The 26,260-nt window shown below is 37.0% G+C and overlaps 2 protein-coding genes across 4 annotated transcripts; one reads left to right on the forward strand and one right to left on the reverse strand.

The window, feature by feature from the left end:
* The first annotated feature begins 110 nt into the window (after positions 1–110).
* Positions 111–25,079, forward strand: ppih (peptidylprolyl isomerase H (cyclophilin H)). Of its 2 annotated transcripts, none has more exons than XM_084086834.1 (9): positions 111–282; positions 12,712–12,776; positions 12,969–12,992; positions 13,261–13,305; positions 17,634–17,676; positions 22,439–22,531; positions 23,301–23,388; positions 23,477–23,517; positions 23,945–25,079. In XM_084086834.1, the coding sequence occupies exons 1-9, from the start codon at positions 217–219 to the stop codon at positions 24,011–24,013; spliced, it is 534 nt and encodes a 177-aa protein (XP_083942960.1). In that variant the 5' UTR covers positions 111–216; the 3' UTR covers positions 24,014–25,079. The 2 variants fall into 2 exon arrangements, with proteins under 2 accessions (XP_083942960.1, XP_083942961.1); XM_084086835.1 differs by having other exon boundaries at positions 140–282; positions 12,716–12,776.
* LOC311065950 (putative G-protein coupled receptor 160) lies at positions 3,860–15,720 on the reverse strand. Of its 2 annotated transcripts, none has more exons than XR_014602998.1 (2): positions 8,893–8,989; positions 3,860–5,551 (listed from the first exon to the last, which is right to left on the reverse strand). XR_014602998.1 is itself a non-coding variant. In XM_084086833.1 (2 exons), the coding sequence occupies exon 2, from the start codon at positions 5,533–5,535 to the stop codon at positions 4,462–4,464; it is 1,074 nt and encodes a 357-aa protein (XP_083942959.1). In that variant the 5' UTR covers positions 5,536–5,551; positions 15,634–15,720; the 3' UTR covers positions 3,866–4,461. The 2 variants fall into 2 exon arrangements, 1 of the variants encoding a protein (XP_083942959.1); XM_084086833.1 differs by lacking the exon at positions 8,893–8,989 and adding an exon at positions 15,634–15,720 and having other exon boundaries at positions 3,866–5,551.
* Positions 25,080–26,260: the final 1,181 nt, after the last annotated feature.

A 26,260-nucleotide genomic window follows, 5' to 3' on the forward strand; every position in this document is an offset into this window, starting at 1 on the left:
GGAAAAAAAAGTCCCGAGGTCCAAATGCGGCTGAATGGATGATTCGGCTCTCTGAGTCGTAATTGTCCCTCGGTTGTATCCGTAGAAAGTCCTCCTGGTTACCGTAGTGACGTCATGGGTGAACGTTTTTGAATCGAAACTCATGTGTGTAAAAATTGGGAAACATTAATAGCTCATATTTCTGCAGTCTGGAGTGATATACGCCTGAAAATAGCCATGAACGTCCAGCCTTCAAATCCCAATAACCCGATAGTGTTTTTCGACGTCACCATTGGAGGGCAAGTAAGTTTAAATTCACATTGTTGTCTTCATTAGCAGATCAGCTAACGGACACTAAATTACTTAGAGCCGTTTTTTAAACATGTGCGCTATCTATTTAAATAGAAAAAAAATAGCATTTGGGGCATCAGAGTAAGCTGTCAAGTTGGCCAAGATGCTACTCTCGCTTGATTTCTAAAAATGCTTATGGTCTCAACTCTCCTGCTTGATAATCAAGTGTCATTCCATCTCAAGTGGTCCAAATATTTAAACTTTGGTTGCCTGACCATTTCACTTTCTTTATTTCTTAATATATTTTTTTTCGGTTATCGGTATCGGCCAATATTTTCATATAGGTGCATCCCTAAAGAACAGCAATGTTGAATAGAGGTTGTATATATATATATATATATATATATATATATATATATATATATATATAAAAAATTTAAACTGATAAATAATGGATTATTTCCTTCAGCTGAGACACTTCAGATGAACAATGTTCACCATGACGATTCTGAATTGCTTGAAATATGATTGGAATCACTTCAAAAGGGGAAAATGCAGAAAGTTAAAAATGTTCTGTCATAATTGGCTACATAAAATTATAATGAGAAGGATGGTGAGACTTTTGTTTTTGTAATCAGGCTCTCAAAAATTATATAAAAATTTGGATTTAGATTTACCGGACAATATATCGGTTTTTGGCTTTCAAACATAAAGTATTATTGGTATCAGCCAATATTTTCATATCGGTGCATCCCTAAAAAACAGCAATGTTGAATAGGGGTTGAATAATTATGGCACAGCTGTATTATAATATAATACATAATATATAATATTACATTATATATTGACTATCACTTTTAATATGCCACTAAAGTGTTATAATAACTCTGGATCCTTAGAAAAGCTAACATTTGTACATTTTTACAGACTCTGTAGGGTTGAATAATTTTGATAGGGCACAAACAACAGTATTGTAAAAATGAACAATAATGTTGTTACAATTAAATTGGTACAGTAATTGTTTATGATTGACATCCAATAGCTTATGCTTGTCAGTGAGGTCTAAAACTTGTGGTTAGGACTTGTTTCAGAATAAGCAATAGTAATTAAGGGTGGGCGATATGGCGATATAAAAATATCTTATCACGATTTTTATCATATCGAATAATTTTGAGACTGCAGAAGTCATTAAAAGTTTCATTCTCACTTGAATTTGGGGAAACCACTTGAACATTTGTTGTGTTGAGCTATTTAAATTACTTTTTGTTTGATTTGTTCATTGCAAACAGCTGAAAATCTGTAAATTTTGCCAATAAACCTGATTTGCAATGGAGGTTGAATAATTTCGATTACAACTGTATGTCATCTTTTATAAGCGGAGTACAGAGGATACTATTTTTGTAAACATAAATCCATCTCTGCACTGTTGATCGCAAGAACGACAAACAATATGCGTTACTCTATACTGCACAAAACTCTATATTTGAACAGTCAATAGCGAATACTTTAACAAATAATAAAATATACTTACAGGCCCGCCTGTCCTTATGTCTTAAATTCACTTTTCATAATTTTAAGGCCGTAAATATGCTTACATTTCTCAAATAGTGTAATAAATGTCTTGATTTCAGTTTGAATAGGTCTTAAATTAAGGAAAGATGAGGTGTATTCACCCTGCTGAGGGGGATGTGATCGAAGCCTGGAGTGGAGCGAAAGCAAAGCACGTACGTGTCTGCACTCTAAAGCCCCTTTCACACAGAGATTCTGGAAAATACATGGATAAAATCCCGGGATCGTTTGATTTTGGTTAATTCACACTGCCAGTGATTTTCCGGAATCTGTGAGTGCGTTCACACACATCCCGTAAAGACATGTGACGTCAGGATGTGTTGTAGATAGGCCAGTCTAATCTTCCGCTACCGCTCTTTCCATTGTAGTCGTGCACTTGGTGGATTCCATTCCAGATTCCAAACTGCTCCATGTTCACTCCATTTTAAAAGTTATTCTAATATGTTTATTTTTTTATATCATGAACGTCTGAATTTATAATTCTATGTAACATTTAAAATAATAGCCTACTATATGTAACGGTTTGGAAAGTATTCTACACATTTAATAAATATAATTACACAAAAATGTAGTGAACGTGTCTACAGAGAGAAATGCACATTTTATACGGATTAAGAGAGTAGTCTGTGTCTATTAGTTTTTAATTGTTTTGCAAGTATTTCAAGCTTTACACACACACACACACACACACACACACACACACACACACACACACACACACACACATATATATATACATTCATTTATAAGATGCGCTCCAGTTCACGTGTAATGCAATATCGAGCTGGCGAAATTAAGATACAATTTAATTTAAAACGAAATAAACTTTAAAGAAAGGTTTTGTACAAAACAAAACTTAATGAAGTGGTCAAAATCATGTCTGATCCACTCCATATGTCGATATATTGCGCATCTAATGATCCTATCTTACTCATGCGCTGTTCACTTTTCATATAATCAGCATAGATAAAATTAAAAAATAACTTTATATTATTTATTTATAATGGCTAGGTTAAAAACAGATATTAGGCTATATTATGTATAGTTTGTGATAATAGCTCACTTTTCGGCAAAAGCTCTGTTGGCTTTTATTATTTGAGAAATAAAAACTTGTGTTAAAGTTATGCAAATGGTTAATTATTTGTATGACTACATCACAACGAGTCAAGTCTTGTAAAAGCATTAGATTGAAAACATTTCATATAAACAAATTTCATAAAGTGTGTTTAGAAACGCAGTTCAAAATGGCCTTTCTTTAAATGCAAATGAACTTATTCAATTTGAGTCCACATAATATATATTAAACTATAATTCAACTTATATACTTTGTGTAGCTGAAACTTCAGATTCTTCTAAAGAATTGGATTCTTTAATTTAACTCAACTCTTTTACTGTTAACTGCTATTAGCAACAAGCACAACTGCATGTACTAAAGTAATTAGCAGAGACTGTGCTGAATTGCACAGCTGTTGCTTTTTAAATAAAACAACATATAGAATTCATGTTATTTGGCCAATCCTCGTTCTAACTTCAGGCTCTACTCTTCAGCACAATGGTACCCCCCAAAACTCACGAGCATTAAACACTAACAGATCACCCCCTATATTAATCCTGAACAAAAACACATAATATAACACTATTAATTTTAATATTTACTCTTTTAACAGTCAGGAAAATAGCATGATGGAAACTCTCCTTATGGATAAATCTCCTGTAACTCATTCCATTTGAGTTCTGCTGCTTAATATAATCAGTTATTGAGTTCACCTAACTTTTTTTCTAGCACTTGCCAAACAACAATTGAAAGTAAAAATTTGCATTGGCAAGCATATGAAATGGTGTTGATAACCAGTTGGCCGGTAACATTTTTTGAATTCTAACAACACATTGTTGTGAGAGTGATATGTTTTGATATGTGTAGGCTATCTCTTTCTATTTTTCTGACGTTAGTAAATCAAATGTTTTTTTTTTCTCCAAACACCCGATCACCAGATACAAATATTCAAAATAGCCAAATGTTCATTGATTATTTTTATATGTGAAATGACATTTAAGTATATCAAACATTTCTCTTGTCTTGACTTATGTCATGTTGGATGTTTATTTTTTAATTTAGCTTGTAGCAATGCAATACATGAAATATACATGAAATATACATTTGATACTGGCTTAAATTTTAAATGAGATGTCTTAGAAAATGGCACAATTATGCTGCTTAAATTCATCTATTTTATAAGTGCTTGTTAGATCTTACTGTGAATGACTTATCCATGTATACTTATAATTTTTTTTTTTTTAAATTGACCTAGTAATATTTCAATCAAAATAACAAATTCTTTAGTGAAACCATGACTTCTCTCTGGACTTCTTCCATCATTAAATCCACTTAAACCCTCCACAATTAACTTCAAGCTCACATTTATTTTTGAGTGCAACGGCTACATCTCAAAAGTCCAATCAACAACCGATGGATAGAAGCATGTCCCTACATAAAAAAAAGAAATTAAAAAAAAGAAAGATCTGTTGCAACATCCGTTTCATTGTGACTTTGGAACAGAGCTATTTGAACTTGCTCATAACATGTATGTTTGCAAGAGAGTATCATACCAGCCTTGAAACTTGTTAGACTAGATCTCTTGAAAAGGCGTAGTGGGCTTGTGAACAATTAATCTTGTAGGCAGCTTTGTGTCCACTGTCCAAAGTTGGTAATGTTTCTTTGCTCAAGTGCCAGTAGGTGTTCCAAAAACAAGTGTCATCTGGGAGTTTGCTGTAAGGTCCAATCCTGTCACTTCTGAACCAAAAAGCAATGCCAACCAGTGCACTGTTGGCACAGGCCATCCACAGAAGGTTGACACTGGCATAAGATGGCACCATAAAACCCACCAAGGCACATGTCAAACACATCAACAGGTAGGGCACCCAGTTCACAGCAAAACCTAGAGTCAGACTGACAAAGAGAGGAGGGGAACTTTCTTGAATTTCTGATTTTCCATATTCCCCAAAATGACTATAAGTGAAGTCTTGATCAGAAACAAACACTGTGTTTGTCAGCTCTGTCAATTTATTGGCTCTACTGATCCAACCAGTCAGTTTCTTAAAATGAAGCAGAAGTATGAGACCCACTGCAATAGATATCTGCATATTAAATTGAAACACTACGTTAGATCCGTGAACGGGACACACTAGCACACTCAACTTGTCTTTGTAAATCTCTGTAGGTTGTGTGTCTGTGAAGTGGTAGGTGAAAACAAAGGCTGATGCCCACATAAACACAACCGTAATGCAGTAACTAACAAGCCTGCTCCGAGAGCTACGGGTAATGTCTAGGTTTGGGTAGCTAGCGTAGTCAAACGCCCCAGCGATGAGAATGAGTAGAGGAAGCAGGGCGTAGACAGCCGATCCATGAGCCAGGATGAAGCACATCCAGGTAGAGGTGGGTAGGTGTTCTTTGAAGAGCCATGCGCTGGAGACCGCACAGACCAACAGCACGTCTGCCACGTATATCGAGACACTGCAGAGCCCCAGGAGTGAATTGAGAATGCTATGTCTCCAGAAAGACAATACGAATGTGTTCAAAGCAACTTTGGTGCACAGAATTAACAGGTACTGCAGGGTCTCATCATGGGGAAAGTTCTCATTTATCCCCTTTGACAAGATGACAGCCATCATAATCGCTGATGAGTGCAGATTGAACATTTGGTCTCAGTTCACCCTAAAAACACAAAATAATCAAATGAATGGTCAAAGTTAATAAAAGACATCTCTCATAGTCTAACAGTGACACTAAGCAAATGTTTTGAAATTTAAAAACATCATATGCACCAATATAAAATTAAAGACCCCCTGTGGTGAAAAATCAAGTTTTTAATTTTATATCTATATATCTATGTGGTGTTTTTAATGTTTTAAGTTAAACCATTAGCAAATTCATAAGTCAACACCATTGCTGAGTATTTTCTCCTTAAAACTGCAGTGAAAAAAAGACAGTCTGAAAAATGCAGTTTGAAATCGCCTGTGTTTCTTACGTCACAAACTACCTTGTAACCAATCAGGTCAGCGTGCCGGCGGGCTTTAGCATATCATTACTATGACCGCTCTGAAACGGGGGTCTCAAGAGAAGCCAGGTTACCAGGTTATATTTTTCTGTTGATATGAAAAATCAAGCACATTGATTTAGCAATATAGCCGGGTGAATTATGTATATGATGTATATTAGGATGTTACGATGAACTGTAGGCCTATGCCTTTCTCCACTGACGTTCTAAGTTGTTCAAAGCGTTTCTAAGGATGCTGACTTTTAGAAGGCAGCTGTCCGACTCATGTAACATTAGCAACACATTATTAATGTCCGACGTCATAGAAAGCAATTCATAAAACACATTACTATTCTGATACATCGACTTGTAGACGACCCTGTATGTATGAGTGAGTGGAGGCGGGGCTTATTTTCATATTCATGGGTCCACATATACTAAATGAAGCAAGGGTGTAGAGTTACATTCAAGCTATTTTAAGGCATGAATACATTTTATTTCACAAGAAAAAGTCATTTAAATATGCCATTTTGATGTTGAGTTTTACAGGATAAAATATTTGACTAAAGGGGGACTTTAAGCTATAGACAGCATGATTGTTAATAGCATCTTATATACTTGGTTTGATAACAGGGGCACTAGTGAGCATACATGGAGTTGTTTGTGGTGAACTCCGTTAAGTCTCGATAAGATAATTATATTGTTGGCGGTCTATGGTTTAAAACGGGCAATAAAAACATAATTTGTCTTTTTTTGTTATTGTGACATGTAGATGGCAAAAAGTCTGCGACAACACAGGAGAACATTGCGAATAGGCCTGACACCACTTGCAGTGTCCAGAAATGGTCAGAGAAGCAAACAGAAATGGTGGATATGAAGAGAAATTATGTCACTGTTAAAAAAAGCTGAAAAAGTAGGGAGGCACCGATGCCAATTTTTTCCAGAATGAGTCCGATACCTGTATTTTCACTGCATTTGTAATTTTTAAATATATTGGGTAGATAAACCAAAAGAATATTAATCATATTAGTTGGCTTAATTTGTTTAGCAAATATATTTCCTTCAGTTATTTTCTTGCTTAATTAATCCTGATAAAATGTATTGTATGGGCTTCTGTTACTTTCATTCTATTGCTCTATCATATTTAATCTTTCATTTACTAGTACAGTGCATATTTAGAGCAGCAGCAGGGCTCAGTGCTAAGAATTGGGTCAGTGTATAGCACTGCATGCTAATTATCACTGTATAAATTAAATATAGATGGAATTTTGTAAAGTTATTCAATCAAGAGCAGTGAGTGATTTCTTTGTCCTTTGTTTGATAAACATTAAAACAGCAGCAGGTTTATTAGGCTGCTGTCCCTTTAAGACCGATCCCACGGTCTTTGTTCACTTGAGATATAACCGACTTTGTTTACTGGGATACTCGCCAAGACGGGTGTTTTTATATCATTTTGTTTGAAATCGTCCATTCAAGGGCAAGAAGTGAAATATAATTAAATTTAGTATTCGTGCGCTGTCTGAGACAGCGGCAAACACTGATACGCGTTTTTTGGGGCGCATGCTTAGGATGTTTGCCACCTGCAACAAACCTGTAATAATGTAGGTAACCACTCGTCATACATAAATCACAAAACACTTCATGTTTTACTTTGCATATACGATTTAGTTTTAATCAAAATGACACGTGTGCTGAGTAAACGGCCAGCAATCAAGAGCATGCGACAGAAGCTCTGTCTGTCTCTCTCTCTCTCTCTCTCTCTCTCTCTCTCTCTCTCTCTCTCTCTCTCTCTCTCTCTCTCTCTCTCTCTCTCTCTCTCTCGCGCTCCTCTCTTTACAGTCAGTTAACGTTAACAAAGTGGTGGATTTTCCCATAGGCTTTTGGATTGTCGCTAAAAACGAGCTCTGTGACCAACAAAACTTTATGATACTTGCACGTTTTGTCCATCAAGATAGTTATCACTGATGAACACAACTTTCCTAAATTTTGAAGCCTAAATGCAGTCACCAGAAGTAAAAAGCTAAAGGTAGGCTTTAAACGAACTACACCACGGTCCCACAAATTCAACGTCAGCACCACTAAGCTTCTACAACAACTTTCAGTTTTTATAAAAAAAAAAAATTCCCTGCACGTTTGAGCCTTTTTCCTATTTAGCCTTCAGCTTCAAAAAAGCACTAGTGGGTTAATACTGATGTATTTTTTGTCGTAGAATAAAATGTGGAAGTGTCTTGAGCTTGTGTTCACTATAGACCTTATTTTAGCCATTTAACCAAAATCCCATAAAAAAAACAACAACAAAAAACATTGACTTCGGGAAGATGGAACTGGAAGTGCTAAAATGCTAACTCACTTTCGTGGTTTGGCCTTCAAAGTGATGTAGTACCTGCTGCACCACTCTATACCTCTTTTTACTTTTCACTGCTATATAGGCGTTACTATATTTTGTTTAATATTGCACTAATTAGATACATTTACTTTAGAAGCCTTCTTTTTTTCCCATTACATACATACTCTGTTGTCAGTGTTTCCTTGTCTGGACACAAACACTGTACACATGCTGCGTGGTATCGGTATCGGTGCATCCCTAAAAATCTATGCCACAATCTAAAGTTTTATATTAACATTAAATATTAACAGCTAGCCTAGTTTCTTAACTTTAAAAGTTTTTTTTGCACATTGTGACATTAACATCCATGTATAGCTCAAACAACATGAATGAATAGTAAATGTATTGATGTAAGTCTTTAAAAAAAAACCTTTTGGTATGTAAATGTTAAACTATGAAAATGCCTTTGCCTCTCTGGTCAAACCTGACAAGCAGGATTTTGTGGTCTGCCACTTTAGTTTTGTTTACAAATGGACAGAGGTACTTCCTTCAAAGAAAATTGTAAAGATGTTGTTTAAAGCAGTGTTTCTTTCTTCAAGTTTTCCAAATAGCTAGATCTATCCCATGCAGTCATGTAATATAAAATGTTCACATGATGGCAGTATAATAATGTAATAAAATCCAGTTAAATACCTTCTGAAATTGTAGTTGTCGTGATCTTGATAAACATTCATGAGCTCCATCCTTAGCAAGAGAATCTTTAACTGAGTCTGTAACCTAGTCTTGTTAGGTGAGTAAATGAGATGTCAGAGCACACTCTTTAAACCACACCTATTTACCGGTACATTCATTCTTTCCCTGGACAATAACTAGGCGGTCCTGACTTTTTTGGACTCTGCTCATGTGACCCTCTTTTTAGAACAAGACAGAATATATTGGAAGTTGTGTTGCCTTTTTACAGCACTCATATCTGGTTTTGCAATCCATCTGAAGATTAACATCTTTAAGTGAGGATTGAGCGTGTTTTTGGTTTATGCTTTTCTTAATGCTCTAAATTATGAATTGAAAGCCGGTATTAAGATAATTGCTTGTGAGATTGTGTAATTTAACTAGTAACGCAACTCGTAATGCAACTTAATGTCTTTGTTTTTCTGTCCAGACTAGCTTCCCTTGTGCTATGGGTGGAGATCAGAGCTCGAAGGATTATTAGGAGATATATCATGTTTTTTTAAAGCAATGTTTGGAATAGCTACTGTGGGAATGCAAATGTATTAAAATGTTTCATTGAATTTAGCATGTTAAGGTTAGGTATAAATTATGATTATCAGAGTTTTCTAGCAAACGACTCTGGTCAGTCCTGTTTTACTGAAACTCTTGGAGTTTGTGTTTTAGCAAGAAAGTCCAGCCAGTCCTGTACTCGGGTCTCAGTGTTTGAATAGATATGCTGAGTGGATTGGGGTGGGCAATGCTCTCAGTCTAAAACCAGTTCCTAAACCTGTCTTTTTCGGTTCCTGCCCCTAAATGTATATAAACTGTAAATGTATAATGTTTGAGTTAGATCATGTTGGACGTTTCTACAGCCGCGTACAGCGGAGTTCTCAATAAAGAATAACTTCCGTTGAACGCGATCCCGACTGTCTCACTGGTCTCTGCTTCGAACAAAGAAAACTTTACAACACTACAATGCTACTTTGGTACTAAACACACCTCTTTGTGTGTGTGTGTGTGTGTGTGTGTGTGTGTTTGTGTTTAGGAGATAGTAAATATTTTCATTTTATCCTATTGTTTCTCATAATAATCTTTGTTTTGTTGTGGTTATTTTGCTGCTGGCTGTATGGCTCTCCAAAATATATAAAATAATGTGATGGAGTGATATGGAACTGAATTGCGTTCCAGACCTGGAATTACTTTAAAGTTGTGCAGTTATAGAAAAATCATCAACCGTGCCGTGTTTGAGGAGTTGTATGCATCAAAAATGACACCGTGGCATAGGCAGAAGTGCTAATATATAAATAACCACTATAAATAACCAACCATATAAATAACCAATATTAGTTAGTTAGTTAGTTAGTTAGTTAGTTAGTTACCACAGTTATAGTTGACACCGTGGCATTGGCAGAAGTGTATGTACAGTGAGGAAAATAAGTATTTGAACACCCTGCTATTTTGCAAGTTCTCCCACTTGGAAATCATGGAGGGGTCTGAAATTGTCATCGTAGGTGCATGTCCACTGTGAGAGACATAATCTAAAAAAAAAAATCCAGAAATCACAATATATGATTTTTTAACTATTTATTTGTATGATACAGCTGCAAATAAGTATTTGAACACCTGTCTATCAGCTAGAATTCTGACCCTCAAAGACCTGTTAGTCTGCCTTTAAAATGTCCACATCCACTCCATTTATTATCCTAAATTAGATGCACCTGTTTGAGGTCGTTAGCTGCATAAAGACACCTGTCCACCCCATACAATCAGTAAGAATCCAACTACTAACATGGCCAAGACCAAAGAGCTGTCCAAAGACACTAGAGACAAAATTGTACACCTCCACAAGGCTGGAAAGGGCTACGGGGAAATTGCCAAGCAGCTTGGTGAAAAAAGGTCCACTGTTGGAGCAATCATTAGAAAATGGAAGAAGCTAAACATGACTGTCAATCTCCCTCAAACTGGGGATCCATGCAAGATCTCACCTCGTGGGGTCTCAATGATCCTAAGAAAGGTGAGAAATCAGCCCAGAACTACACGGGAGGAGCTGGTCAATGACCCGAAAAGAGCTGGGACCACCGTTTCCAAGGTTACTGTTGGTAATACACTAAGACGTCATGGTTTGAAATCATGCATGGCACGGAAGGTTCCCCTGCTTAAACCAGCACATGTCAAGGCCCGTCTTAAGTTTGCCAATGACCATTTGGATGATCCAGAGGAGTCATGGGAGAAAGTCATGTGGTCAGATGAGACCAAAATAGAACTTTTTGGTCATAATTCCACTAAACGTGTTTGGAGGAAGAAGAATGATGAGTACCATCCCAAGAACACCATCCCTACTGTGAAGCATGGGGGTGGTAGCATCATGCTTTGGGGGTGTTTTTCTGCACATGGGACAGGGCGACTGCACTGTATTAAGGAGAGGATGACCGGGGCCATGTATTGCGAGATTTTGGGGAACAACCTCCTTCCCTCAGTTAGAGTATTGAAGATGGGTCGAGGCTGGGTCTTCCAACACGACAATGACCCGAAGCACACAGCCAGGATAACCAAGGAGTGGCTCTGTAAGAAGCATATCAAGGTTCTGGCGTGGCCTAGCCAGTCTCCAGACCTAAACCCAATAGAGAATCTTTGGAGGGAGCTCAAACTCCTTGTTTCTCAGCGACAGCCCAGAAACCTGACTGATTTAGAGAAGATCTGTGTGGAGGAGTGGGCCAAAATCCCTCCTGCAGTGTGTGCAAACCTGGTGAAAAACTACAGGAAACGTTTGACCTCTGTAATTGCAAACAAAGGCTACTGTACCAAATATTAACATTGATTTTCTCAGGTGTTCAAATACTTATTTGCAGCTGTATCATACAAATAAATATTTAAAAAATCATACATTGTGATTTCTGGATTTTTTTTTTTTAGATTATGTCTCTCACAGTGGACATGCACCTACGATGACAATTTCAGACCCCTCCATGATTTCTAAGTGGGAGAACTTGCAAAATAGCTGGGTGTTCAAATACTTATTTTCCTCACTGTATGTATGTGTATATATATATATATATATATATATATATATATATATATATATATATATATATATATATATATATATATATTGTTGCACTGTCATTATTAATCATTAAACTTTCAGTAAAGTGAGTAGTAGTAGGCTACATATCAAATCATCTGTAAAAGCAAAACAATGGTGACACATGGTAAAAGCTTACTCACACTTGTGTGTTGTAACATTACTGTCGGATTCAATATAGTCGGCACTGCATCAACTTTTACTTTCAGTCTCTAGCTAGAGCTAGAACTGTGAACTGTGTCTTGTTTAAAAATTATTCACCAGTATGAAAATGAACGGTGTCTTACTGATGCAATCTAGAATTTTCGTAAAAATAAAGTTCAAGATCGCAAGGATGGCAATGGAAAGACTGATTTTCCACAACTGCACTGCAAAAGGTCTTGTAATCCTCAGATGTATCTCTATTGTTTTGCTGCTAGAGAAATCCTGTGTTTGTGATTCTCTGGTATTTACTCACTCCTACACGCGTGAATCGGCGGGTGGGGCTAAAGAGGCAATGGTGTAGAAACAGGTGTAGATCTTCTCTAGCAGTTATTCTTGTCATACCTGTTACTGCTTCTAATTCAAACATGTGTAATGAAACCCCTTCCCTTGGAACAAAACTGCATACACAGCATACACAGAATGCCATCTCATTGTTTGAATGTGACTTGGTCAATTTAAATGTGAATATTTGCCTCTATGTTTGGAGTCAGCTTTTTTTATTTTTTATTTTTATTTAGGAAGTTGGCAGAATGAAGATAGAGCTTTTTGCTGACATTGTTCCAAAGACTGCGGAAAATTTTCGGTAAGAAGATTCCTCAATCCATTTATGTATAAACACCAGAAAATACTCTGTGTGTGTTATGTAAAATGTTTAACCCTTTTCTTTACTACTTGCATGGCAATTTATTGGTTCTTCTAAATGTAAGTTCTAGATTTTGGTTTATTTGTGCCAGTCCTCATAAGAGACATGTGAATCTGTTTTTCTGTCTTTCAGGCAGTTCTGTACTGGTGAATTCAAGTAAGTCAGTCTCAGATTTCAGTGGGTTAATTAAGGGTTGTTGTACTTTAACCACATGCATGGCTGAATGTATATTACCATATACTCATATTACATTTTTTGTTTTGTTTTAAATGTATGTGTTATTGTGACTGATGCTTTTGAGTGTGTTCAAATCATCTTATAAGACACATGTGCTGGATAAGGCTACAGATTAAACAGCTCTTTCTCTTTCTAGTTTTGTTTATTTGCATGTACTTTGACCATGTGCTGCTTTTGTTCAATGTAGGAAGGATGGAGTTCCTGTGGGCTATAAAGGCTGCACATTTCATAGGTGAGATGCTTTACTCAATATTAACAAATATGTAGATAGCAAAATTTATTAGAATATTCACTACTTATACTTCACTACTTAAAAGCCATTGCTGTCTCAAAAAAAACAAAAACATCAAAAAACAAAATGAAGTCTTTGGCAGAATATGGAAAGTTGTGTGTGGAGTGATGAATCACAATGAAACACGAGTTGCATGGTGATGCTCCAGAGTGATGCTCCAGAGTGCTGTCTTTAAAAAAATCTACTGAGAAATATAATAATAAATGCATCTCTAGCAAGGTGAATAATGGAGGAAGAGTGTCATTGTGTGGGGAGCCTCTTTAGCTTCTGGAATTGGTGAGCTGCTTCACTGTGAAACGTCATTTAAGACTTTGGAGTACAGGAGAATATGGCTTATGTCCTGCAGACAGTATTCAAATATTTAGTAATTTTTTCAATGATCAAAGTTTCAATGCAAATACACCTTGAATGATGTTTTGCAATTCAAAACAGTACTATGATATTGTCGTTTTCAAGTCACGTTTAGGTTGAGTCAATTATAGACCAAAATAATCCTAGGCCAGGAGTGTCAAACTCAGTTCCTGCAGGCCGGCCGCTGTCCTGCAGAGTTTAGCTCAAATCCCTATTTAAACACGCCTTAACCAGCTAATAAAGGTCTTCAGGATTACTAGAAACTTCCAGGCAGGTGTTTTGGAGTTAGACTCTGCAGGACAGTGGCCCTTCAGGAGAGGAATTTGACACATGTGTCCTAGGCTATTGTTGGGGACAAAACAGTTACAGACCCAGGACCAGATATGATGAATGAAGACCCGGAGTCAGAAGTGCATTCAATTGAAGACAGTTTTAGATACTAGAAAATTACACATACACAAACTACATACATCTCATAAGCTTAAAGAAGTCATTCAACTCATTTGACATTTAGAAGGAAAAATATTGATTAATACCTAGATTATAATCACTCATTAGATATGCATTGAAGCGGCAGTGGATTCCAGAATCCACCCCCTTCAGTCCCCCCATAAAGACCAATTTGAGGTCCTAAACACTACATCTGGTCTACCAATTGAGGCTGCTTCAAAATTTTAGATGAATGACTCTATGATTTCCAATTTATTCTATAATACAACAAGATGGATTTATAAGTTATCATTTGAACAAGAACTGACAGATCTTCATAATCTTCCATATCACTATAAATTATACAGATTTTTACTATAAGGCATCATCAGTTTCTTTAAAACTGTTTTGAAACAGTTTTACATTTGGAAAAGCACTGTCGAAGTTCATAATAACATTAACTTAATTTGACAACAGGTGTTCATAAATAGTTCCATAAATCAGAATTTTTATTTTCATAACATTAATTTTAACTGCTTTAAGTCACTGTATTCCTCTATCAAATTGTTTGTCTTCAGATGCAAAAAGTATTATCAGTATTGTCTCAGTCTCACTACTTATATTTTGAATGGTAACTTAGCCAATGTGTCACTGCCGTCACTTCTCTGCCGTCAAGTCTATTACTTACGTTTACCATTTTGGATCACATAGTTGATCATATTCAAATTTAGACCCTCAGTTGAATTTAGACAAGGGTTTTTAACCCATAATGGACGCAATCATCAATTTCACTCTTCCGATTTACATAAATACACTTAAACATCCTAATCCAGAGAGTAATTTAAATCAACATCACAAAAGTAGTCCTAAATTACCAGTAGCAGACAGAGCTGGATAACCAATCCACTTAAAAGCTCGTCCCATGTTCTGTATCATCTATTCATCAGATTCACCCAGAATTATCGCTTCTTTGAAGTTTGTAGTTTCACTTAACCTATCTGTAATGATAAAACACTAATTCCAGAGGTTAGTGACACAATATACACACAATCAGGACAGAAAAATCTATTAGAGACCTTCAAAGCAGCTACATAGCAATGCTGAGATTATACTCAGTGAATTTACCCATCCATTCAGTGAATTGTTCTGTAACCAGAGCCATCGGCCCTGTATCATGGTGGAGACAAAGATGAGACAAAAAAACGTTCTGGCCATAGAATAAATTAGTCAAAAATGTCACCACCTATCAGTTGAGGTCTGTATTATTATTTTAAAGACTTCTTTAAAGTCCTTGAGTTTTACTTTGAAACTGTGATGAGGTTCAGTCAGTGTGTGTGAGAAGGTAGAAGTCTCACGGCGTGACTTTGACTCGTACAGCTCTTTATTTAAAGCAAAAGAAAAGTAAACAAAAGGTGCGCCCACTGCGCGTTCACCGTAGCGCTTCACTACAGCACAGAAAATTAATTGACAGTTCACACAAGCTCTTACCGCTGCATCAGCTTTCTCTGGTTCACATAAACTCTTCCCGCTGTCAACAGCCTTCACTTGCCACTGTCACGCTGCATACGAGTCCCCAGTCGTCCTCTCTCTCTCTCTCACCCCCCGTCGGCTTATATTATGTTAACAAGACACAGGTGTTCGTCATTTGCACTTGTCACACGTCTCCCTTCTCTCTCTCCCGCTACAGACCTCGCGGAACCATGCCCCCCTCGCCACAGAAACATTTAACTACAAATTGCCCTCTTAATGGCAATCATTTCTTTTAACACCTATGTGTCTTTGATTTTCAACTGAAACACTCTGCTTTACTATAAATAACGTATTACTTATGACACAGGCTCAGATAGCAGCTTTTAGCTGACTTTGAATGAGAGAGAGACTCTTGGGGCAAAGAAACTTCATTTTTATATTTGACTTTTGCCCACACATCAGTTGATTTAGACATTAAAAATTTCCACTCAGATCGAGTCTCTGTTACACTGGCAGTTTCAGTCACAGCACATCAAGTCATGGTGGGGGCCAGATTCAGATAAGCGAATCGTTTCATTACAGCCAAGCACAGGCCTACCGTATTTTCACCAACCCAACATTCAGTCCAATAAACATTGCCAGAGTTTTGCAAGAGTGACAGGGACGGGAACAGATTTATGGTACAATTCATAAATGAAAGGACAGTGTTATCACAAGAACAGGAGGCCGCTGACCCCTAATCCTCACCTAACACAAGCTCAAGAGTGTCTGCTACTTTGTTTCTTTATTCACCCTGGGTGAATAAGTTTTACATATCTTTTACAGAATCTTGCCAGATGGCCTGATTTACCACAATTTTTACGCTTTGATTTAGAACTATCATGGGACTTGTGTCCTCTCTGACCACATCGAAAACATTCTATATTATCTGATGAATTGGTTTCAGCCTCTAGAGCAGCAGACGCTTTGCCTATAGTTTGATCATTGTGAGCTTGTAAACAACTTGCAGCACACCGTCAAATCAATGTGTCCCAATTAGGAATGTATACAGAGCCACTGATAAGCAGTTCTCTGTATACTTTTGATAATCCTCCGATGGCGGATTCAATCACAATAGCCGAATCATAATCATCTTCACTATTTTTAGCAGCACAGTAATATTCATATGCTGTACGGAAACGCTTAACATATTCTAAGGGGTTTTTACCAGGTTTTTGTTTAACTTGCATCACTCCCCGACCCCAACCTCCGAGGTCACAGAACTACGTTTCTAGGCACCAGCAAATCGAAGAAAACATGTAATTTCATCTCCCCAGGGTGCCAGTTGTCCACTCTACCAATACAGGACCTGTAACAGAGAATACTAGCACACACACAGATGCACAGGATACACAGCTTCTCCAAGGGTGGGGTTGGTTGAGCTCTAACTAGAAACTTATTCTTATTCTCTAGTTTGAATAGAGAAAAGTAATGCTTTAAGTCTACATGGCCCCTGTGACCTTCGCTGTCTTGTCAGCTAGAAGAGTAAATTTGTTTTAACATGTTTTATGTGCCCTTCAAAAATATGGGGAGTGTACATTCCATTAAACGGACATTTAATTCTATAACTACATAAATCTCATATGCTTAAATAAGTCATTCAACTCATTTGATGTTTAGAAGGAAAAATATTGATTAATACCTAATTATAATCACTTATTAGAAATGCATTGAAGCGGCAATGGATTCCAGAATCCACCACCTTCACTATATTACCTCTAGATCAGAAATTTATATCGAACAATATACATTTTTAATATCACAATCAATGTAATAAGTATAATGACAAAAAAATCACAATTACATAATACATTTACTGGAGTGCCCCTGTTACTGCGTACATTACAGTAAGTGTACGATATCACAAAAACTGTTTAAAATCTCACAAAAATTGCCTATGTTACTTTTAATTTTCAACCTGCTAGTAAATCCTCATGTCCATCACACTAATTCTAATGTATGTTCTGTTCTTTTGGTAGGGTGATAAAGGACTTCATGATTCAGGGTGGCGATTTTGTCAATGTAAGTTTTGCCTTGTGATCCAGACAATGGAGTTGAATTTCGCTTGCTTGACATTATAGAAGGTTGTTTTTTTGTGCAAACAATGTTTGCACTCTGTGTACTGACTGCCATACATGACATCCATCAAATCAAATAAGGATGTGCCCTTATATTAGCAGTAATCCAGCTTCTGTATTTGTTTGATATTAATTTCCCATTAATACACATGCAAACTATTTCTGACGTTGTCTGTATAGATCAAGGAAGAGCTGTCAGATTTAAATCAATTTAAAAAAATTAAATCAATATACATTAAGTTTTAAGTTCTGACATGGCGAATTCTTTTTACATTTTCACTTTATTTCTTAAACCAATACCAATTTTATTTTTATTTTTAAGGGGTGAGCAAAGCCAACAACAAACAGAAATAACTAGCTTTCAAAACAAAATCACCTAAGCTGCTGAATAAAGAAAAATACAATGCGCTCCCTATAGAACCGTAAAGCAAGAATAAGCATTATATACATCCACTAAAGTTTCCAAAGTCAGATTAATATTTCCAAAAGGTGTTTTATTATACACTCAGTCAACGCAGACGGGTGTATAGTAGATCAGTGGATCTGCCAAAAGTGCACATTTTGTATGCCTCCCTTATCCACAGTTTCCTACGGCCCATGACTCTTTGCGTTAATTATGGGATTACCTTAGTAACTGTTAAATTGTAAACAATCAGCAAAATATTCGCTCTATAATGCAATGTGCATTTTCAAAAACTGAGTACAATGAGATGATATTCTAATCACCCCTCAACCATCGAACATTAAAAGGACATTTTAAAAGCATTAACAAATTAAAGCTGCAAGCAGCGATGAAAAGGGCCCTCGCACCCCTGCCACCGCCACCCGGCGCCTTTAGTAAAGGCCTTAAGATTACACTCACCAAATTTGAAGAGGATCAGATCAAAACTGTAGGAGGAGTTCGTTAAAGTACAACATCAGGAAATGGCAAAAACTGCACAAAATCTGAGAGGAAGTTCAAAATAGCTGACTTCCTGTTGTGTTTAGGGCTGCGCTCCAAGAGACTTTTTTGTAGGTATTGGGTCATTACATGTATGTACCAAATTTCATACCTGTACGTGAAACGTAGAGCCGGGGCAAAATGTAGGGGCAATAATTAAACCATTTTGCCCCACCCAATTTTGAAAACCACATCACACGTAAATTTTCACCACTTCTGAAGCGTGTGCAAAGTTTCATGATTTTTCGAGCACGTTTTGTATTTGCCACACTTCCTGCTACCAGCAGGTGGCGCTATTGCTATAACCAAATATGAGCATGGTCATGTGTTCAGGACAGGACCCTTATCAAACATGTGAAGTTTGGGGCAGATTGGAAATTGTATGCCTAAGTTACTGCAGGCTGTCTGTGGTTGCCTAGCAACATCGGAACTGGAAGCAACATTAATATTGAACTTATCTGATCATGCATACATACAACCGGCGTAGCGTCATAGAACGTCTCTGAAAAGGTTCACGCCCACTTTTAGGGGAAAACAATCCGGCGAGCGCCATACACAGTATCGGATTGAGGACGTGTACTAACCCTTACAAACATGTAATTTGTATTTAAACATTTTTTTTTCACACAGTAGGCTACCCCTATTATGTATTTGTATTTAATTAAATTTTTCCACACAGTATTTTGTATTTTTATTTTATTTTAAATACATTTCCATGTATTTATGCCCATCTCTGCCTGCCATCATCATCAATATCTTGCTGTTATGGAAATATCATGAATTACGGGGATGATGCTATCGAAAGCTAAATCAGGCTAGTTGTATGGCTGGACAGAAAAGTGCACTCAGTAGCTACTCTAAATATAAAGACATAATATTATACATTTAAAGATGTTTACTTCTTAAAACCGAAGTAAAATCATTCACTGGCTACCTGGTGACTCGATGAGGTACGAGTAAATGTCCGGGTAATACACTTCTGGCCAATGGGTGGGGTTGTTAGACCATTTTGACGCTGGTAGAATGAAAGGGACTTGTTTTTAAGTTGCCCAAATTAAGTTTATAAATGTATCGTTCACGCTCTATGGAAGGCAGGGTGGACATATAATTACTCGATATATTTCATCTAAGTAATTTCTGAAGTTATACACGTCTGCCGGCTGTGTACGGACGTTGTTTTGTGCCGCTATTTTGTATTGAAGTCTATGGGAAGTCTGGCTTGTTTTCCCCTAAAAAGGGGCGGTTACGAAATTGACAGTTAAGTTCCCGGATGTGCCGGTTGTATGTATATATCACCAGAAGGCCGAAATTGGGTGAACATTTGTCAGGCCGCCGAGGGCACACCCTTCGACGAAAACTCAAGATCTTCGCAATTTAACGTCGCAAAGGCCTTAAGATTACACTCACCCAATTTGAAGAGGATCAGATCAAAACTGTAGGAGGAGCTTGTTAAAGTACAACATCAGGAAATTACGAAAAATGCACAAAATCTAGGAGGAAGTTCAAAATAGCTGACTTCCTGTTGTGTTTAGGGCTGCGCTCCTAGAGACTTTCTTGTAGGTATTGGGTCATTACATGTATGTACCAAATTTCATACCTGTACGTGAAACCTAGAGCCGGGGCAAAATGTGGGGGCAATAATTTACCGAATTTCTGAAGCGTGTGCAAAGTTTCATGAGTTTTCGAGCATGTTAAGGCCCTCTAAAAAGCGATTCACTTTGGAGAAGAAGAAGAAGAATAAACGGAGCAAAAACAATAGGGTCCTCTCACCATCGGTGCTCGGGCCCTAATTACTTCCACAGACCCCTGAATAACCCCTGATTATTTCCACAGCAATATTACAGACATTAAATATAACACGTTGCCTTAATCAAATATGTTCTTTAACTGGAACATTGAGTGATAATAATTCAAAGTGCTCTCCATCATTGTGACAGACTGTAAATATTGTATTTACCTGCTTTAGAAATATTCCAGTAAACACTGCTTATGGTGATTAGAAATGAAAAGGGGGGGACAATTACATTTTAAAGCATCTGTGTGAAAACAAACCTGGAAAGAGACGCAAGGATTTGGGGAAAAAAACAAGAGATTCTTAGTGCATTCCAGTAAATTATTAATGGGATATATTCTAGATTAAACTTACAGAAAGCAGATCACAAGTGCGCTGTATATGTTGTATTTTTTCATAGTGTTACAGCGGAATACAAAGGAAAAAAGGGAAATAATCAGGAGGAAAATAATGCAGCAACTGAAACGAGCTCTTGCCATGGATGTTGTACCATGTCACATTAAAATAAAAAGCGTTACGTTATTCTCTTGAACATGAAGGAAATTTTTCATTTAATTTAGTCAAACTAACAGATAAGGACTATTTGTAGCGCAACCTTATGCTTTGAAATGAAATCTTTTTGAATAGAACTTCCTCCCATAATCTTAAACACAGTAGGCTTGTTAGGAAAAAGGTGGTTATGAAAAGCCAATTTTTTGTCTATTAGTGAGCTGACAAGTTGAATCAGGTGTGTTTGGTTAGGGATCATGCATACAAATGTGCAGAGTTGGCAGGACTCCAGAATCCGAGTTAGGAACCACTGTACTAGTAGACCAATCACGAGTCCAGTACTGCTCCACACACAACCCTAACACACAACAAGAGAAACAGCAAAATATGCAGAGAGCTCCTCCCAGAGGTCTTGCAGTTGCCTTTAAACTCCATGTGCCTTGCCTTACCAGTCATCAGCAAAGATGAATTTACTTAGGGTCCAGTCTTGAGAAGCGGGTGAGACAGGACAAGGAAGGCGGGGGGAAACAGCAGCAACCACAATGCAGTACTATGTAAAAAGTTCTGTAAAAGTTATTTTACAGTAACTTTGGCATAAAGTTAATTTTAACTCTGTCAAATTAATTTCCATACTTTCTTCAGTGATCTACTGATATGATGCAAATTTTCTGTTTTCAAATATTTGAGTTAATTGTAAGTATGAACAATCTTTACTGATTTTTATAAAGTGAACATAATCATTACTTTTATATTGTTATTAATATTTTAAGATGAACACTTACTGGACTGAAGCAAGGTTAGGTTTACTTGATAATCCATATCATTTTTTAGAAATAAAAGTATCAAATATAATACATCAAGCTTTTGAGGAAAGTTTGTGTTCATCTCTCAATTATCATTGCATTTCATTTTATGTTTTTCCACCTCAATAAAAACGACTGAATTTGATCATAAAACTAAGCATTTAAAATTAATCTTACTTAGACATATTTGGAGATATATAGTGACAATTGATGTTTATATGCATTTTTGTAAATAGTCTGCCATACTGTTATAAAGATCTCATTGATTTACGTGACCGCTATCAGAATTGTATCTGTTTTCAGCCATATAAATATCAACAGCTTCACCAAATTGTGTATTTTTTATCAATCTGAGCATCTGAACAAGTAATAAATGTTTTTCCTCCTTGAATATAAGTTCCATATTCTCCTATATAATACATGAGTCATATAAGCCTGCTGTATCAAATATGATACTAAACAAAACTTTGCTAAAAGTGTTTTAATAAAGTGGTGGGTATAAAAAAAAAAAAGCCAGTTCAGACAATCCAGCACATTCCTTGTGTCTGTTTGTCTGCCTCTAGTGGTCATATGAACCTACTGCAGACACACAACTATCTCTTGACATGTAGTTCTTAACAGTTTGAGTGATTCAGATCTTCTAAATGTGAATGGTTTTAAATGTTATATTCTTGTCTATCAGGGTGACGGCACTGGCATCTGCAGTATCTACAGGGGACCATTTGCAGATGAGAACTTCAGAATGAAACACTCTGGCCCAGGACTCCTGTCACTGGTAAATCTATACACACTGGCCCTGTAAAGAAACTCTTGCTGTACCTTTACAGTATGCTTTATCAGCAGTGTTAGATTAACAGTGCTTAAATTCTGTTTAAGTTGACTCTCGGTCAGAGTACTGTTATAACGTCAAAGTGGCCCAAAATCTTGTGGAAAAAAATTAGATTTTCCATTTCACTCCAAATCTAATGCGGAAAAAACTCAAAAAAGGAGGGTTATTATATTTTTTCGCATATACTTTATTTTGTGTCCTTGTTACATTGTAATTATATATTTAAGTACTGAGTAATATTAATTAACAACATGTACTTACTATAGGGTTTGGTTTAAGGTTACTTCATGTAATTTTGCATAATTTACTGTTATTACTACGGTAAGTACATGTAACGTAACAAAGACACCGTAAAATAAAGTGTTACCTTTTTTTCTTTTGGTTTTGGGTTAAACATGACCTGGACATATTCTTGACCAATTTTGAGGGATTCGCCAAATTAGGCTTTTAAGATTGTATTACACAGAAATGCTTCAAACAGAACACTATATAGACATATACATTATAAAATAAAGCCAATTTAATGTTTAATGTAACTTTAGAATTTGTTTCTCATTTTCCTGACAAAGTGACTGGCAAGACCTTTAGCACCTGAGAAGTCAGGCAAACATACAGTACATTGATACTATAGGATAAACACACTCCATCTACCTATCAGATTCTTTATTCTCTGCTATTTCCAAAGGAGACTTTAATGTTTGTATTTTCCCGATAGGCCAACAGTGGACCAGGAACAAATGGCTGTCAGTTTTTTATTACCTGCACAAAGTGTGACTGGTTGGATGGGAAGCATGTAGTATTTGGTAAGTCTTGACAAGTCCTGTGTTGATTTTGTACTGAGAGAACTCAATCACTGGTTACACCATTAACTGCTTTGGGTTTTCCTTACAGGAAAAGTGGTGGATGGTTTGCTCGTCATGAGGAAAATTGAGGTGAGACGACGATATTTTAAGTTGATTAATTTCAAGTTTGATAATCCTTTCAAAGGAATTTATTAGTGATCCTGTTGAAGATTTATAAGTTAACTAGTGTGGCAAGAGATCTGCTGTGCTTAAAGTAAATTAAGAAATGGGATATGTCAGCACTTACCTTAGAGTCTGAGAGAATTCTTTGTTGTTAGGTATGAGATGGATTTCACAGTACTTAATTGGTCTCTTTGAGTGTTTAACCAAGAGAAAAAAAACCTGGAAATATTCCTGAAAATATTCACTTAAATGCAGCCGGCTGACTCTTAAAATAAAATGATAATAATAAGACTACATCTATAGTCAGATAAATAGAAAATGTCAGATAAATAGACCTGGAACCTGAGTGCTTTTTGTGACATTAATCGTATTTCTCCATAATTCTCCATTACAGAATGTACCAACAGGACCCAACAACAAGCCCAAGCTGCCCATTGTCATTGCCCAGTGTGGAGAAATGTGATATGTGATATATTTTGTACTGTTACACATCAGCAAAGACACATGACCTTTGCTTTAAAGTAAATAGACAAGCCATTTTGGATGACTTAGCATTCATGATCTCCATTTGCAAATCACATCCTTTTGAAATTTTTGTAGTAATTTTGTTGGATTAACTGATTATTAGTGAAAAATTCTTGGTTGAACAAGGTTGTAGTTTTATTTTGTACAATGTTAATTACAGCAGAAGTGAAGGTTAGAAGTCGTCACTGATTCAAAGCCGATTTCATGATTAGCTCATATGTCTCTTGCAAATGTCCATAAAAGACAAACTTGACATTCAAGACAGAAACAAACATGTATTCTTTATATATTCTGAAGAACAAGGCTTTTTATTGTTGATCAGCCTTTTGAAAGGGCCTTGTTAAGCCTTGTTGAGGGTTTTTTTTATCCTTCAATAAATTTTGACCCATGTTTTTTAAAGCTTGGAACATTTTTTCATTTTAAATTCAGAGAGAATTGAAATCAGGACATTTCCTGAATCATAAAGGGCTTTTTGAGTTTATGATACTAAACCAACACCTTAAAGGGCACGCTACTCAATGCAAATTCCTTATGAGTGTACTCCCCTTGTCTTTTTATTGTTACTTACCCTAACCCACATCCTAACCCAGAAACCCCTTCCCCCATCTCTTGGACCGTGTCCCACTCAGACAAAAGGGCTCTTTCAGCTGAAGTGCAGGAAGAGTTTGGGCTCAGTGGGAGGCTTCTAGGGTCAATGTTAAAGCCCGTCTTTGTGTGGGACAACAGGGCCGGGCCATTAACAATAAAATCACACTTCAACCAGGTCTCCTCAACAGTGCCAAAAACATATTTACATGACAAAGGGGAAGGGGGTAGTTTGGGTCGGTCTCACAACTAGCCAGGGTCTGTCTCATCTATGGTCGTTGAGTGCTTCCTTTATAATGCTGTGGGAGAAGTCAATGATGGGATTTATCTAAAAAAACACATCATCCTTACATTGAAACCATTCCCTATTCCTGTTCCGAATCTCTCACTGATGAATAAAGCCTGCTTTATTTTTGTTCCTTGTTGGTTTGGTGTCTGTTAAATATTTTGTTCATGAGATGACTGCTGGAGAGATAATGTTTTGACAGTATAAAATTAAGACATTTAGATATAAATGGGATTTTAATGATATACAGCTTTGTATTTACATATACACCAATTCCCAAAATTATTTACATTAAATTACCAAAATAATTACATTCTTCTTGTCTCTGAACAACCAGCTTGATGTCAACCAATCTGGCTTCAAGAAAGGGCATTCAACCGAGACTGCATTACTGTCGGTCACAGAAGCCCTACGGATCGCAAAATCTGCTTACAAATCTTCAGTTCTCATTCTCCTGGATCTGTCTGCTGCCTTCGACACTGAATCATCAGATCCTTATGTCCACCCTCTCATCACTGGGCATCACAGGTGGTACTCTCCACTGATTTGAGTCCTATCTCACAGGTAGATCCTTCAGGGTCGCATGGAGAGGTGAGGTATCCAAAGCACATAAACTGACCACAGGGGTTCCTCAGGGTTCAGTTCTTGGACCCCTCCTCTTCTTTATTTACACCACATCACTGGGACACATCATACAGGCACATGGTTTCTCTTACCATTGCTATGCTGATGACACACAGCTCTTCCTCTCATTTTAACCAGATGATCCCACAGTAGCTGCACGTATCTCAAGCTGTCTGGTGGACATCTGGAAGGAACATCACCTGCAGCTCAACCTGGCAAAGACTGAGCTTCTCGTCCTCCCTGCCAATCTGTCTCTACAGCACGACTTCACTATCTAGCTAGATTAATCATCAATCATTGATTACTGCAATACTCTTCTGGTTGGACTTCCATCATGTGCAACTAAACCTCTACAGATGATTCAGAATGCTGCAGCTCGTCTTGTCTTCAACGAGCCCAAAAGGGCCCATGTCACTCCTCTGTTCATCTCTTTGCACTGGCTACCACTCGCTGCTCGCATCAAGTTCAAGGCATTGACACTTGCTTACAGAACTACCACAGGCTCCCTCCTACTTTCACTCGCTCCTACGAGTCTACATCCCTACCAGAAGCCTACGATCGGTCAACGAGTGACAGCTCGTGGTACCATCACAGAGAGCCACAAAATCACTCTCCAGAACATTCTCATTCATGGTTACATGATGGTGGAATGATCTCCCCACCCTCATCTGGAATGCAGAATCCCTGACA

This window comes from Abramis brama, assembly GCF_963993115.1.
Source record: "Abramis brama genome assembly, chromosome: 16".
In the NCBI taxonomy this organism is placed as follows: domain Eukaryota; kingdom Metazoa; phylum Chordata; class Actinopteri; order Cypriniformes; family Leuciscidae; genus Abramis; species Abramis brama.